At 35.9% G+C, this 15295-nt stretch overlaps 2 protein-coding genes across 2 annotated transcripts; both read left to right on the top strand.

Annotated features, from left to right (window-relative positions):
- Window positions 1-4830: 4830 nt before the first annotated feature.
- Window positions 4831-9612, top strand: LOC132174956 (protein trichome birefringence-like 23). The gene is made up of 3 exons (XM_059586727.1): window positions 4831-5397; window positions 6008-6285; window positions 8392-9612. Exons 1-3 carry the CDS (start codon window positions 5049-5051, stop codon window positions 9163-9165), a joined length of 1401 nt encoding a protein of 466 aa, XP_059442710.1. The 5' UTR covers window positions 4831-5048; the 3' UTR covers window positions 9166-9612.
- Window positions 9613-11072: 1460 nt separating this feature from the next.
- On the top strand, window positions 11073-13717 carry LOC132175196 (high mobility group B protein 6-like). The gene is made up of 9 exons (XM_059587064.1): window positions 11073-11627; window positions 11897-12025; window positions 12117-12385; window positions 12465-12570; window positions 12661-12726; window positions 12812-12982; window positions 13065-13165; window positions 13268-13352; window positions 13432-13717. Exons 1-9 carry the CDS (start codon window positions 11157-11159, stop codon window positions 13558-13560), a joined length of 1527 nt encoding a protein of 508 aa, XP_059443047.1. The 5' UTR covers window positions 11073-11156; the 3' UTR covers window positions 13561-13717.
- Window positions 13718-15295: the final 1578 nt, after the last annotated feature.

The raw sequence follows: 15295 nt of genomic DNA, 5'->3' as shown, positions 1-15295 counted from the left end.
GCTGTTAAAACCGTAAGCTTGCATGTTCAGGTTATTGGGCGTACGCCCTGCTCTCTGGGTGAATGCTCGAGCTTGGGGGCAAGCGTTCGGCCAGAGAGTGGAGACTCTCGGCTAGAGACCCAAAATGTGTTTTATGCTTCTATCTCAAAACTAGGGTGTGGTACATCTCATCCTAGGCTCCTAATGGACACATGCAACGTAACAAAACATGCTAACATGCTAACATGCAAACTTAAGAGATTGAAGGCGAGTTTAAAGCTCTTTAAAAACATTCTTGCTCTTTTTAAGGAAATAGGTATAGAAACTTGTCAAGGCATATTTAAAACTTGGAATATATAAGAAAACAACAAGAACAACATGAATGCTATGGAAATGGACAAGAAAATACCTTGATGATGGAAAAAACTACCAAGGCCTCCTCCTTCTCCTTCAAAGTCACTCCTCACTCTAGGGTTAGCGTTTTTTGGTGTAAGGTGGGGCTGAGGGTCGAATGGGGGGCATATATAGGGGCTTGGAGCATGCCATCTTCTAAAAAAGTGGGTAATCGGTTAAAATTACTTTTTAGGGTGTCAGCAAATGTTCAGGTACTTGGGGTGCGAACGTTCGGGATACTATTTGCACAATGAATCAAAGGGTTCAGGCTTACATTTAGGTATTACCCAATGGCCTAAATACTGGTCAAGGAACGCTCGGGGTGGTCCCCTTAGCAAACTCCCGCACTAAGTTTAAGGGCGAATGCTCGGGTGGTCCCCTAACGAACATTCGGGCAAAGAGTTGAGTTTTGATATTTTTGAAAAATCTCAAGGGATTTGAGGTCACTCATGAGGACTTCTTTTTTTTTTTTTTTTTTTGTGTATGTGTGTGTGTTGTAAAACATTTGGATGACATGTTTTATGAAAATGTTTCGCCATGTTTAAGTAAATCATTAGTCTTTTAAAACTGGTGATTTTTTCGGATATTACACCTTTGTCCCAAAACCGACGACCCTTACAATGCTTGTCCTTATATCTCCTAGATGCACACTTAGTTTAGTATTTTATTCTGTTTATTTATAAGTTTGTAATTTTTCTTAAACTGTTATTTTTCTCGAGTTATTACATAAGTGGTAAGATTTGAAGGGGAGATTAATGAGTAACTTCTTCTATAGGCGGGTCAAGCTCCATAATTGCTATAGTGGTGCGAATGATAGTGGCAGTGAAAGCTATTGCGACATGAGCTAGAGGTGTTGGTGTAGGTGAAAATGTAGGGAGCATCAAAACTACCAACATTGCTTTGCTATCATCTGGGTTATTTTGTGTTGTGTGAATCACTTGATACACTTTGAAACATTGCATTTTTTGTTCATTTCTTTGCCTTCCATGATTTTCTGTTTGAATAGAGAAATAAAAAGACCAAGAATGGTTGATTTTCATGAGTATGAGAAATGAATACTTTTGTTGATATGGTTTAATTCATTGCTCCTTCCTCTCTTCTTTGGGAGGGGTGGCCACATTGGCCACATTGGCCATGGCCATCCCTCTGTTATGGCAAGGGGTAACCATGCAACCATGCCCATATGTGGCTAACTTCATCTACCATATTTTCTTTTTGTTATGTAATTCTACATGGTGTGTTTCAATTCAACTAGGGTAAATTTTTCACAAAAAAATGCCTCAATGTCACTTATTGTTCACGTGCGACATTTTATTATCAATATTAATTGCCAAATTTGACCTAACATGCTACCTAGAACAAAATTATAGTTTGTAAGGGCGAGTATTAGTTAATCATTGTAGGTAAAATTTAGATAAAAATGGATATTATAATGAGAAATCGAGAAAAATTAAGGTATAATAGATGGAATACACAATGCTTGTAGGTTCTTAATCAATAAAGTATCAAGTTTGGATGAAAACCTCTTAGAAATTAATAAATGTATCATTCCAACGAGATTGGAGCTTGTTCGAACAAGAAAGAATCTGTATGTGGCAAGGGCTAGAAACTTGGAAAGTGCATTTGAACGAGAATGATATCTGCCATGTGGAGCTGTAAGTGAAGATGGACGGCCAAGATTTAATCGGTCATAGCTTGTTCAAGCATGGTGCATGCTCGTTCGAAATGTCAAGTCTGGCACGTGTAAGTAGGTGATATTTGGCGCCTAATGTAATACAGTTTCCACATGCTTGATCGAAAAAGGTCAAATTTTCAAGCTTTAAAATGTTAGTTTAAACCAAGAAAAAAAAAATGAAGGAAAGTTTATTTCCTTTTCATTCCTTCATCCAAACCACAAAGAGAGAAAGAGGGCTTGATTGAGAAGGCTTCAAAAGGGCATGTTCTCTAACCCGAAATTTAATATGTTTGATAAGTTTTTGGGTGTTTGTTGTTAAATGTTTTGTTAGAAGTTTGGTTGTTGATGTTTTGGTGAAGTTATATATTATTTTTGTTGTTGTTTTGAAGTTGTTGATGGACAAATACAATACATTATATATGTAAATGAAACATTATTGTATCTGGTACTATAGGAGAAATACAATGAAGCTCAACAACAATGTTTCATTTACAAATATAACGTATTGTATTTGTCTTTCTCCTACAGTACCAGATACAATGTTTCCAGGGGTGGAACTACATGGGGATTTGGGGTGTTTTCTTGAAAATTTAAAAAAATGCCCTTATAAAGGTGTTTATTTATTTTATTTTTTAAATTAGAACTTTAACCACCCCCTAATATTTTAGTTTTACCTCCTCAAACTCTAAATGTTAGTTCCATCCCTAAATGTTTCATTTACTTTTTTTTTTTTTTCTTGACATCCCCACACAAGAGGGAAGAGGAGTTCGAACTAGTGACCTCCGCTTTATAAGGCGTGATTTCCAGCCGATTGAATTATCTCTTGGGGACTAAATGTGTCATTTACTAATATAACATATTGAATTTGTTCAATCAAAAACAATAACAATTTACAACCCATCATCTCTACCAGTATACTCCAATTGCTTCACCAACACAACTAAAAAAAACCCACCCCAACCAGAAAACTCCGGTTCTAGCAAGAAGGCAACAAAAACAAACCAAACCAAAACAACAACCTCCTATAGCATCTACATAAGTTACTGTAGAAAACAATCAATTGCAGAAAGCCAAGCACAAAATTTCAGTAAACTTCGTCTAAGGTTTTTTTGGCCTTCCTCTAGGTAATGTCAAAAGCTCTAGGGTATTATTGCTAAAAACAATAAAATGAGTTTCAAGGAGCCCATGATGAGAGTAGGCAAAGAGAGATCAGAGAGAGTTGTTGAGAGTGTGCCAAACACCCATAGTCCAGCCGCACTCGATCAAGCCCCAACCTTCGTGGGTGAATTTGGGTTAGAATGAAGGAGAAAAGGGATAGATGGGTGGGTTTGGTTGGAAAATGAGTTAAATACTCCAAACCCTTTTAGAGTTTTTTAACTTTATTTTTTTTTCTATGGGATTTCATTTTTATCACAGGAGGTCCCTGTGGTTTTGATAAGTGACCAAATTAGTCAATCCGTTAGTTGACCGTTATGACTGACACGTGGACCAATCAGACGTCGACAAGTGGCACATATATTATTATTATTTTTCAATTTTTTTTTAAATAAAAAATGTATTTAAAAAAAAAAGCTTGGAGAAACATTGGGGGGTGGCCAGAATGCCCCTTAATAGTAAGGGGTGGCCCTTTGGCCTGGGGGGTGCTTTGGCCACCCATCTAACGGATAGGGGTGAGGTCACGAGCCACCCCGGGCATAGGGGTGGTGAAACCACCCAGGAGTGCCGGAATTGGCTCGCGACCCACCCCATGTAAAACAGGGGTGGTCGAGGAAACCAGCTTAACCACCATTGAAATTGGTTTTAAATTGCACCCCATCGGCAGTGGGGGTGGCCGGTCCCCACCCCATATTTCTCCCTACAAATCTTTAATTTTTCCCTTTTTTTTTTTTTTTTTAAATACATTTTTTTTAAATTAAAAATTAATCTAAGTGCCACGTGTCGACGTCTAATTGGTCCACGTGTCAGTCCTAACGGTCAACTAATGGATGGACTAATTTGGTCACTTATCAAAACCACAGGGACCTCCTGTGACAAAAATGAAACCCAAGGGAAAAAAAAATAAAGTTGAAAAACCCTAGGGGGGTTCGGAGTATTTAACCCTTGAAAAATTTGTTGTTTTCATTTCTATTATATCTAGCATTTTTAGCTGATGTGTCAATTTTTTATTAGATATTGTAAAAATGATGTTTTACACCACTACTGAGGGGCTCTCAGAATTCAGTTATTTTTTATTATTTGATCACTTTTGCAATTATATCTTCATTCATTAAAAAGTTGCAATATTGAGTTTCTATATTTTAAAAGTTTGCAATGTTACACCTTCTTATAATTTTTCATTAAATCTTAACAAAAATGCCAAAATCCCCAAAATACCATTTTTTAAAGGAAAAAAAAAAAAAAACAACAACACCAGACCCATGACTGGTCTTAGCCGAGAGTTAGCTAAGGATTTTTTATTTTTTTTAATTATTACTATTTTTTACATTTAAATTTTTTTAATTAAAGGTAATTTTTTATTTTTATTAGTTTTACATAATTGTAAAAAACATTTCACCCCATATTTTTTAACTACTCACATTATCACTTTTTAAAAATTATATATCCCGTTGAAAAAGTGTGGAAACATTGTAAATAAAAAGTATAGTTTTCACTGCTACGGCGTTATTCTAGGACACTGATTTTTTTTTTCGTTTCATTGTAGATTTAAAAGTGTCCGTAAAGCTTTTACAACTGATTTTCTTTTGTTATTTTTTTCTCCTTGGCAGTGAAGCTTGTCTGTTCCCTACAATCACGGCTATTATTTAATCAGGGGATATTTAACAAACACACTTCAGTCTTCAATGTCGGTCACTTGATCTATTCTCGCATTAATACCAACCTGATTTCCTGATCCCAGTTTGGATTCTTAGCTCGATAGCTCATCGTAGTTAAGCGGCAATTCAATCCCAAAGCCTTGGATTTCACTGTGGAGCTCAGAGCAAAGCGAGCGTTGGCGAAGAAAATGAAGCTGAATTGGAAGCAGTGGCTTCGAAGCAAGCAAAATCATATGCTGGTGAAGCTGGTGGTTGCCATTCTGCTGATGGGTCTTGCTTTTCGTCTCGTTTTCTTTCGGTCCACACGGCTTTCTCCAGTCTTAGAACAAACCCCTTTTGCCGAGAAGACTGTGGTTCCAGAAGAAACCCCTTTTGCCGAGAAGAATGTGCTTCCAGAAGAAACCCCTTCTTCCGAGAAAACTGTGCTTCCAGAAGAAAACCCCATTGCCGAGAAGACTCTGCTTCCAAAGTCACCTGTTGTTCCAACACCTGTTTCTGTGCCAGTTCAAGAAAGTGGAGATCAGGTACCTCCCAGAGGTAATTGACTTCGGCTACTCTTTGTTGGGTTTTATTTGTTTTTTTTTTTTCCTCTGGGTTGTAGTATTGGATGCACTAGTAGATCAGATAAAGGGTCAGTTACCATTATTGACAAGTGTGGCTAGAAGAATTAACAATTGAAAGTAGTTTGAGATCTATGCAATATGAATGGTTTGGTGGTTTAGCATTTTTGTGGGTTTTGTTATTGCTTTTTTTGTGAATAATAATAATGTATGTTTTATTGTTTATCTGTGAGCCGAGTGTCTTTGAATGGGTTTGGTAATGCCTCAATCAAGAGGACTTTTAGTTACGCAATGATTGATTGAGGGGTTTTATAATGCAACGTGATGATAATGATGCAAATGAAATTAACAATTGTAGAACTCATTTACATTAATCAATTAACCAATTATGATGGACTTCCAGAGTTGAACTGGACCGATTTCCAATGGTTGAGTAGAATAATTAAAGTATATTACACAAACTGCTGCTAAAGTTGATTCTGTTATAATTGACGATTCCCACATCAGATTTTGTTGATTCTCTTATAATTGTATTGTCCATTTTGTAGTTGATAAAAATAAAGTTTGGTTGCTCAAAACTTTTGCAGGAAAATGTGATCTTTTTACTGGGGATTGGATACCAAACCCATCAGGTCCTATTTACACTAATCAGAGCTGCTCGTTCATTGAAAGTCATCAGAATTGTATGAATAATGGGCGGCCAGATACAGGGTACCTATACTGGAGGTGGAATCCAAGAGATTGTGACTTACCGCCTTTTGATCCACAGAGATTTCTTGAGATTATGAGGAACAAAAGATGGGCACTAATTGGTGATTCAATATCACGCAACCATGTGCAGTCATTGCTTTGCATGCTATCGACGGTAAGAGTTATTGTTATAGCATATTTGAGTGTTGGATGTGGATAATTGAACAAGAAGCTTGTCCTGTCTTCACTATTTTTTTTCCCCATTATGTTATTTTTGTGGTTTATCACTGTATCATTTATTATTTGTGAAAGTAGGAACAAATAAGTCCGCCATAGAGAAAATTTCAGTACTTATGATGCATATTGAAATTTTAGTTTCCATAAATGTGATCCCCATGAAAATTTTGTGCCATAATCATTAGATGACATGTACTCCATTCCTTAAGCCACTTTAACGATTTGGCTTTTGCACTACGACAATATTGGTACCTTCATACTAATTTAGAGGCATTATATTCGTTTTATATTTAGTAATCATCTTTCACCCTATTGTTTTGTTTGTTTCTATGAATTAGAAAATAAGGGTTCTATAATGGAGATGGTTGTCAATGGAATTTCTTATTCTAATTATGGGCCACCATTTCTCTTTGTGTGCGCTTGTGTTGATTATATATGGAACTGAATTCCTATAAAGTTCATTCATCAAAGTGGCCTATTAATACCATCACCATTTAGCATCTTTTAAATTCGCAAAGTTAATTCTTCGGTTTGACTCTTTACTGAATTGGAGTGAGAAAAAGCCTTCTTTTTTTTTTTTTTTTTTTGTTTCCTTGCTTGTGCATCTTCTGGAACTTACTGATCTTGGTTGCTCAATAGATGTCTAATAATTTCCAATTGGCTGTCTTGTCTTTCCCCTGTTTTTAATTTCAGTTCTCTTATCTCATCTGCTGAACTTTTATAGTGTGAGATCATGTTGGGGAGAAAAACACTAAGGGAGTCAAACAAGAGTTAGTTAATATAAATTTTAGGACACTGCTTTTAGTTCAAAAGCCTAAGCTAATGGGCTTAGATCTACTTAGGTATATTAACTACAATTTTTTTTTATACTTTCTCAATGTGAGATACAAACATCACAAGTGTGTATACACAACAAATTTCTCATTTACTTCTAAGTCTCTTTCACATTGACTTAACTCCCCCTCACACAACACAAGAGTGTCACACGTACTTCAAGAGAAATGATACTCTTTCTAGTTTTTACCAGAGTCAAACTAAAAACGTCAAATTAAGACACTCGTATCAGCAACAACGAAAGTTAACCATGGGCTCTAATAACAATTGTTGGGAAGAGAAACATCAAGGGAGTCAAACAAGAGTATGTTAATATATATATTAGGACACCACTTCTAGCCTAAAAGCCTAAGCTAGTGGGCTTAGGTCCACTTAGGTATATTAACTACTATTTTTGTTTATGTTTTTTGAATGTGGGACACAAACCTCATAAGTATATACACGACAGATCATACCCCTTCAATATAAACCTCATTATTTCCCATTAGCTATTTGCTGATATGCAGTATCTAAATGGATTTACATTTTTTTTCCTGAATGGAATTTAATGCAGCTGCTTAACATGGAAGTCATGAAAGCTCTGTTACTGGTAACATTGGCTATTACATGACCTATATGACTCCCAATTGGTCTATACTTGGGCCATTTGCTTTTAAGAGGTCCAGGGTTCATTCTCTTTGACACTTCCACATGATCTAATGACAATGGTGGCGTTATTGATTATGTTGTTTAGATTTCAAATTCTTTCTTTTGAATATTAAGATTGTAACTATTACTTTAGTTTTGTCAGTTTATCAAGTATTAGTGATGTTAAACTACTCATTGCATCAGCACGTAGAGACTTATATTCATTGTCTGATTTACAAATAAGTGCCAAGTGATGTTTATGCTGATCTGCTCAATGCCTTCTATGGTGGGTGATTCTTGTTAGGAAGCATGATGTGGGAGATTTTAGAGTAATGCTATTCTTTATACCAATTTCACATTTACTGACTTGTCGTGTTTTAAGTGGTTTTTCTTTTGTTTTTGTTTTTTTTTAATTGGCTGATATGAGAAGATACTTAAAACACATCACATCAGTCGATGTGAAATGAGTGTGAAGAGTAACATTATAATGGGTGTGAAGAGTAACATTATTCGAGGTGTTATCATTTTCAAATATGGCATTACAGGATTGTCTGACTTGTTCAGTTGAACTGTCATCCTTCAGGTGGAACAAGCTGTTCAAGTTTACCATGATGAAGACTATAGGTCCAAAGGATGGCACTTTCCCTCGTACAACTTCACTATCTCAGTTCTCTGGTCCCCTTTCCTTGTAAAAGCTGATATTTTTGAGGACTTCAATGGTGTTTCAACATCTGAAGTTGAGCTGCATCTTGATGAACTTGACAAGAAATGGACAGATCTATATCAGAACTTGGACTACATGATATTTTCAACTGGGAAATGGTTTCTCAAATCTTCAGTCTATCATGAGAACAACACTGTTGTGGGCTGCCATTACTGTCCTAAAAGGAATTTGACACAGTTGGGGTTTGTTTTTGCTTATCCCAAAGCACTCCGATCTGTACTAAACTTCATAGCAACGTCGAATCACAAGGGCATGATATTTTTCAGGACATCCACACCAGATCACTTCGAGAATGGGGAGTGGTCTAGTGGAGGTATTTGCCCCAAAACAGCACCAGTCAAAGAAGGTGAGATTGAATTGAAGGACTTGAACAAGCTTCTGCGTAACATAGAACTAGAGGAGTTTGAGAAGGCGGCACCGGAAGCTTCCAGAAATGGGGTTAAACTTAAACTTTTTGACCCGACATTGCTTTCATTGTTGCGGCCTGATGGGCATCCAGGTTCATATAGAGAGTTCCATCCCTTTGCACAGGACAAAAATGCAAAAGTTCAGACTGACTGTTTGCATTGGTGCCTACCTGGGCCAATAGACTCTTGGAATGATTTGATAATGGAGATGGTGGTAAATGGCTAGGAATTCAACCAAATTAAGTTTTGATGGATGAAACCTATGTTCTCCATTTCAGGATATGAGAAAATATTCAATGCAAGAAAATTATTCATGCTGGAGATGTAGGCAAATGGTAGATTCCCACCACTTCTATTGCAGTATTCTATGCTTCCCTTTTCAGGTATACCTGTGCTGAGTTTCCCTCGGTTATTTGTTTTGTGTCCACTGGCCTGTCTGGGAATTTATCTTCTATGCAAAAAGTGTATGGCATTGCAGAAAGGAAGACAGGGTTAATTGTATAATCTCTGTTTCTAACTATAATTTATTTTATAATCACAAATTCAAAAGTAAACTCTGATTGCATCTAAAGTTGAGAGCTCCATATCAATACGAGGAACAGAAAAAGAATGCATATTTCTACTATAATGGGTGGCTGCTAATTCCATTCAGAAGGATCATAGTTAGCCATTGAGGTCTTTGAGACAACTTGTATGTCTAAATCATCTTATGCACAGGGTGGACATGTAGGGTTAAAGGAGTAATGCTAGAGGTAAGATTTTTGTTCATCTTTTACTTCTAGAAGTGATATGGTTTTGAAAGTTACCATTGAATTTGAGGATGCTCACTTTTGAATTTTGATTCAATGATGATTTTAAAAGTCATATCACCTTTGAGCAGATAGAAAAAAAGTCATACTTTTAGTATTACTTAATACCACAGGTCATATAAAATGTTCAATCTTAAAGCTCATCCGAACACTGAGTAAATTGAGTGACTATATGTTCTCAGTTCTTTGTGGATTGATATGTGGTACAATTTTGATATTTCAAATAATTTCTTGATTTTTGGCTGTAAAGTTTTTTGATATATTATATATATTTCAAAATATCTCCATACCATATTGGCTACAATTCATAAAATGCTAAATTTTTGTGCAAATTAAGGCCTAATTTGGTTATTTTCTGTTCCAATCCAAATCCCATCCCGTGTGCAGCAAATCATAATTTTTTTTAAAGTCCCACCACCTTATCTTGTTTAATATAGCCCAGTCATAGTGACTTGTGATTTTAGAGTTGTATGTAAAATGATTAACCGAAAACATAAAAAATGTGTCCATCCAAATGTTTAAACCAAATACTTATGCATTGATGCAGATTGCTTCTCTTTTTCTTTTTAATTTCTATTTCCCACTCTCTTCCACTCTCTTTATGCTTTATTATGTAAAATAAAATAATAACAAAATAATATTTAAATGATATAGAAATTTTTTTTTTTGGCTTAGGTGCTGTATGCTGTATTTTTTTTAAGAGTCTAGTTTTAATTTCACTTGAGATAAAATCTCAACCCTTGATAACAGCATAGATGTTGTAGTTTATATATATATTAAGCCTAATACTAGAAAAATAATAATTAATCTGATAAAAAATGCATTGAAAAAGTTATTAGCAAAAATTAAAAAAAGATAAGTTAATTATTTTAAGAAGTGTGATACAGTCACAACTTAAACTTAACTTTAGTCCAACTTCTAGACCAATTTTTTTTTTCTCTCTCTAGTTTAAGGCTCTTTCTCCTCCACAAGGCAGTTTTTTTTTTTTTTTTAAACTTAAGTGAAAAATTGGATTAAAATTGAGTTTAAGTTGTGCATTTATCATTTTAGTTATTTTAAACAGAAATTTAGAGAATCTCGTCTCACTATTTCAAAGACAATCCAACCATACGTGGTTTTCATGCATATTTGGTAAGTGAGGAAAGGCAAAATTTCAAATTGCTCTCTTTCGTAGTCATAAGAATTATTTCTCAGTCTCCAACGGTCAAATTATGATTTAATACTCCCAAGATCTTCCGGACCCCAAACAGCTTTTCAATTCTGAACAATCCATTTGAAATTTGAAAAAAACTACCGTTGGATGCCCTCCCTATACAAACCCCCTCTCTTCACAGTAACCCAAATCACACCCTTAACAGCAAATTCCCAAACCGCAAATATCTCTCTTCCTCTCTTTCTCTCTACGACCATGGCTGAGACCGTCGCTGAGATGCCCATTGACCCAGTCCCTACAAGGAGGCCAAGGAACACGAGGAAGGCACTGAAGGAGAAAAACCCATCAGCCAATGAGGCCAACATCATGGTCGGGAAGGTCTCCCAGCCATCTCCGAGCCCGGTTCCCCCGGCCGATGACCACCCAGAAAAGGAGAACCACGAGAGCCTCTCGCAGCCACGGTCTTCGCCCAAGAAAAGCAAAGCAGCGGCCTCCAAAAAACAGTCAAAGCAAAAGCAGCAATCTTTTGAGCAAGACTTGCTGGAAATGCAAGAGAAGCTGCAGCAGCTGAGGCTCGAGAAGGAGAAGACCGAGGAGCTCTTGAAGGCCAAGGATGAGATGCTGCAGCAGAAGGAGGAAGAGCTTGAGAACAGGGGCCGACAGCAGGAGAAGCTTCAGATGGAGTTGAAGAAGTTGCAGAAGTTGAAGGAGTTCAAACCCACAATGGTTCGTTTTCTTGACTTTTTTTTTTTTTTTTTGTTTGGTTGCTTAGAAAATGGAGAAAAGTTCTAAAATTTAGTTCTTGATGTATGGTTCTGAAAGGTCTATTTTGATGCTTCTTTGTTGATCTTCCTTGAAATCCACATCGTCTTTTTCATTTCCTGCCATTTTAGTTTGGTTGCTCAGAAATTGTAGGAAAATGAATATAAAGAACTTGAAAATGGAATAGGATCTGAAATTTTATATCATTTCTATCTGTCTTCTGCTTTGTTCAGACTTTCCCTATTGGTCAATCTCTGAGAGACAAGGAACAAGACAAGAAAGAAAAGAAGAAGAAGGGTTGCCCTGAACGGAAAAAGCCTTCTCCACCTTACATCCTATGGTGCAAAGATCAGTGGAATGAGGTAAAAACAGAGAAATGGATTTTGACAATTGAACAAGATTTTTGGATTCATGTACATCTGAGTAATTTTGCTGGTGGGGTTTTTGATGCAGATCAAGAAAGAGAATCCAGAGGCTGAATTCAAAGAAATTTCAAACATTTTGGGGGCAAAATGGAAGAATGTAACTGCAGAAGAGAAGAAGCCTTATGAGGACAAGTATCAGGCCGAAAAGGAAGCTTATTTGCAAGTGATGGCGAAGGAGAAGCGCCAGTGTGAAGCCATGAAGCTCTTCGATGAGGAGAACAAACAGAAGACTGCTATGGAGTTGCTTGAACAGTATGTCCAGTTCAAACAAGAAGCAGAAAAAGAAACCAAGAAGACGTAAATCCCATTTTCCATGGCTCTCTCAATTCTCTCTCTTATCACATCATTAATAACATTTCTGATTTTTTGTTCTCAGGAAAGAGAAGGATCCATTGAAACCTAAGCATCCTATGTCAGCATTTTTCCTGTTCACAAACGAGAGGCGGGCTGCTCTGCTAGCAGAGAGCAAGAGCATTTTAGAGGTGATTATAATCACAATGCCCATTTGCAAAATTCTTTGAGTTGTTAGTCATCTGGTCTTCTAATTTGTTCAATTTGGGTTCCTTTAATAGGCTGCGAAGATCACTGGTGAAGAGTGGAAAAACATGACAGAAGAGAAGAGAGCGCCTTATGAAGAGGTTAATAAACTTCACTTTCAGACACAAACTTTTTCCTTTTTCTGCCCCAGCTATTATGACTTAAAAAACTCTTTGAAACTTGCAGATAGCAAAGAAGAACAAGGAAAAGTATATGCAAGAAATGGAGGCTTACAAACAGATGAAGGATGAAGAAGCTGCCAATCTTAGAAAGGATGAGGAAGAGCAGATGAAGCTTCAGAAGCAGGAGGCATTGCAGCTTCTGAAGAAGAAGGAGAAAACTGAAAACATAATCAAGGTTCTTTATAACAAATGAAACTCATACTAACTGTCTTTGTTGTAGTTTTGCAGCTACTAATCAAGATATCAAATGTGCGCAGAAAACGAAAGAGAATCAGAAAAAGAAGAAGCAGCAGAAGGGAGACAAGAATTCTGACCCCAACAAGCCTAAAAGGCCTGCATCGTCATTCATTTTATTCAGGTAAAATCTTTACAATGGCAAAAGCAAAACATGAAGTGTGGTGTCATGAATTATTTGAGGTTTCAAATATGACAATATTATTATGCTTACTTATTTATGCAGCAAGGATGCAAGGAAGAGTTTGTTGGAGGAGCGACAAGGGATCAACAACTCTACCCTCAATGCTTTGATTTCTGTGAAATGGAAGGTATGTGTTTCTCAAAGAACTTGTTGGGTGACAATATGAAACATTCTTCTTTTATTAATCTCTTGCTGCTTGGTTATAGGAACTGAGTGAAGAAGAGAAAAGAACTTGGAATGATAAAGCTGCTGAGGCAATGGAGGCCTACAAGAAGGAATTGGAGGAATACAATAGATCTGCTGCTGCAACCTTGGGTCACGAACTCCAAGAATGAAACATGATGTTCAAGTGTGTTGCATTGAACATCTTGTACTTGGCTATCAGTTTGATAGCCTAATATTTGATGTTTTGAAAATTGTTTGGCTGTATTTCAAGTAATGGCAACTTTGTACTAACCGTCTTAATTCAAACTCTCTAGTCCATTTGATCCACTATTGATGTTTTCAAGTATTGTTTAGCTTTATTTCAACTGTTGTTGGCTACTTAGTTGAAACACTTTAGGATCCAACAGATATTAGACGGACATGAGCAATTTCTACAAAATTTGCATAAAGATTTTGTTTCAACTAACAAAGCCAGAGAGCAATGGGAGTTTATGCTAGAAATGACATTATTATTTTTATTTTATTATTATTATTTTTTTTTATCGTCACACGTGATATTCCTCCCTATACCTTTCAATCTGTACTCCATACATAATCAAGGATTCGGCTTCAATGAAGTAGTGCAAACAACCGCATTTGTTTTAATATTTTAATATTTTTTGTTTTTTAATTATTGACCTGTTTATAATTTTTATTTTTTAATGATTTATTTATTATATTTTTTAAAAACCCACCCACCCATTATTTCCTTCTCGCTGTAGTTCAAGACTGCACCGCTTCTAAAAATATTAAAATATTAAAACAAAAAGTAAAAGAAAAAAAGATGAGGGTCAGGGTGATAAGGTAGAAGGTCTTCGGTGACAGCTTTGGGATGGAGGTTGCTTCTCTCAGGAGGTCTGGGATCCTCAGGAATTGGAGCTCTTCCGAGGCTAGATCCATGGGCTTGTGGATTTCAGGGTACAGATCTGAGAATAGACCTTACAAACGGGTAAGGAAGAGAGGGAGATCAAGTGTTTGTAGAAAGTTCAGAAGGAAAGGGGATATGGAGAAGATGAGGAGAAAGGTTGTTGATGGCGAGAGAAGATGATGTGCAGAAATGGCATTTGTGACATTTGGAGCACGGATGAGGATCTCCAGCAATGCTCCAAAAATTGCCCATAAGCTTTTTCTCAAATCCTAGCTATCTAATATCATTTAATCGCCACAATTTTGTTACGCGTTTCAATTAAAGATAAATAATAGAATATTATTTATTTTTTAAAAATTATATATAAAACAAAATATTAAAATTTAAATTTAAAAACTGGGTTTCAAGACAGAGGCTGGTTGGTCACACCCTACACTTTTCTGTTGCACACAAAATTTAACCAATTCCCAAGCCATGTACTACTTTTGTATTGCTTGCCAATTTCTTGCAAGAAGGGGTTTCACCCACCACATACTAATCAGAATGGCCATTCTATTTAATTTTAATATTTTAATATTTTATTATATATATATATATATATATATATTTAATTTAATATTATAATATTTTTATTTTATATATATATATATATATATATATATATATTTTGTTATTTAAATATTATTTATTTTAGTTGGGATTATGATTGTTGAATGATATTGAATGGTCAGGATTTGAGAAAAAGTTGATGAGCAATTTTTGGAGCAATCTCGGAAATCCTACTCCTTGGAGCACCTTTGGAAGTGGGCGAACCACCTCCATGTAAAAACCAAACTCAATTTTTTTTTTTTTTTTCTTTCTTTTTTCTAGGTGTATCGGATCAATTCTTGAATAGTCAGCTGGGAAAATATTCAATTCCATTCCGCCCTATATTTTCATTCCTATTTTGTTTTAATTTTTTAAGTTTTTAATATTTTTAGTTTTTTAATTATTGATTT

Source organism: Corylus avellana, chromosome ca3, assembly GCF_901000735.1.
Source record: "Corylus avellana chromosome ca3, CavTom2PMs-1.0".
In the NCBI taxonomy this organism is placed as follows: domain Eukaryota; kingdom Viridiplantae; phylum Streptophyta; class Magnoliopsida; order Fagales; family Betulaceae; genus Corylus; species Corylus avellana.
Note: the sequence above shows the minus strand (reverse complement) of the source record. Positions and strands in the feature narration are given on the sequence as shown.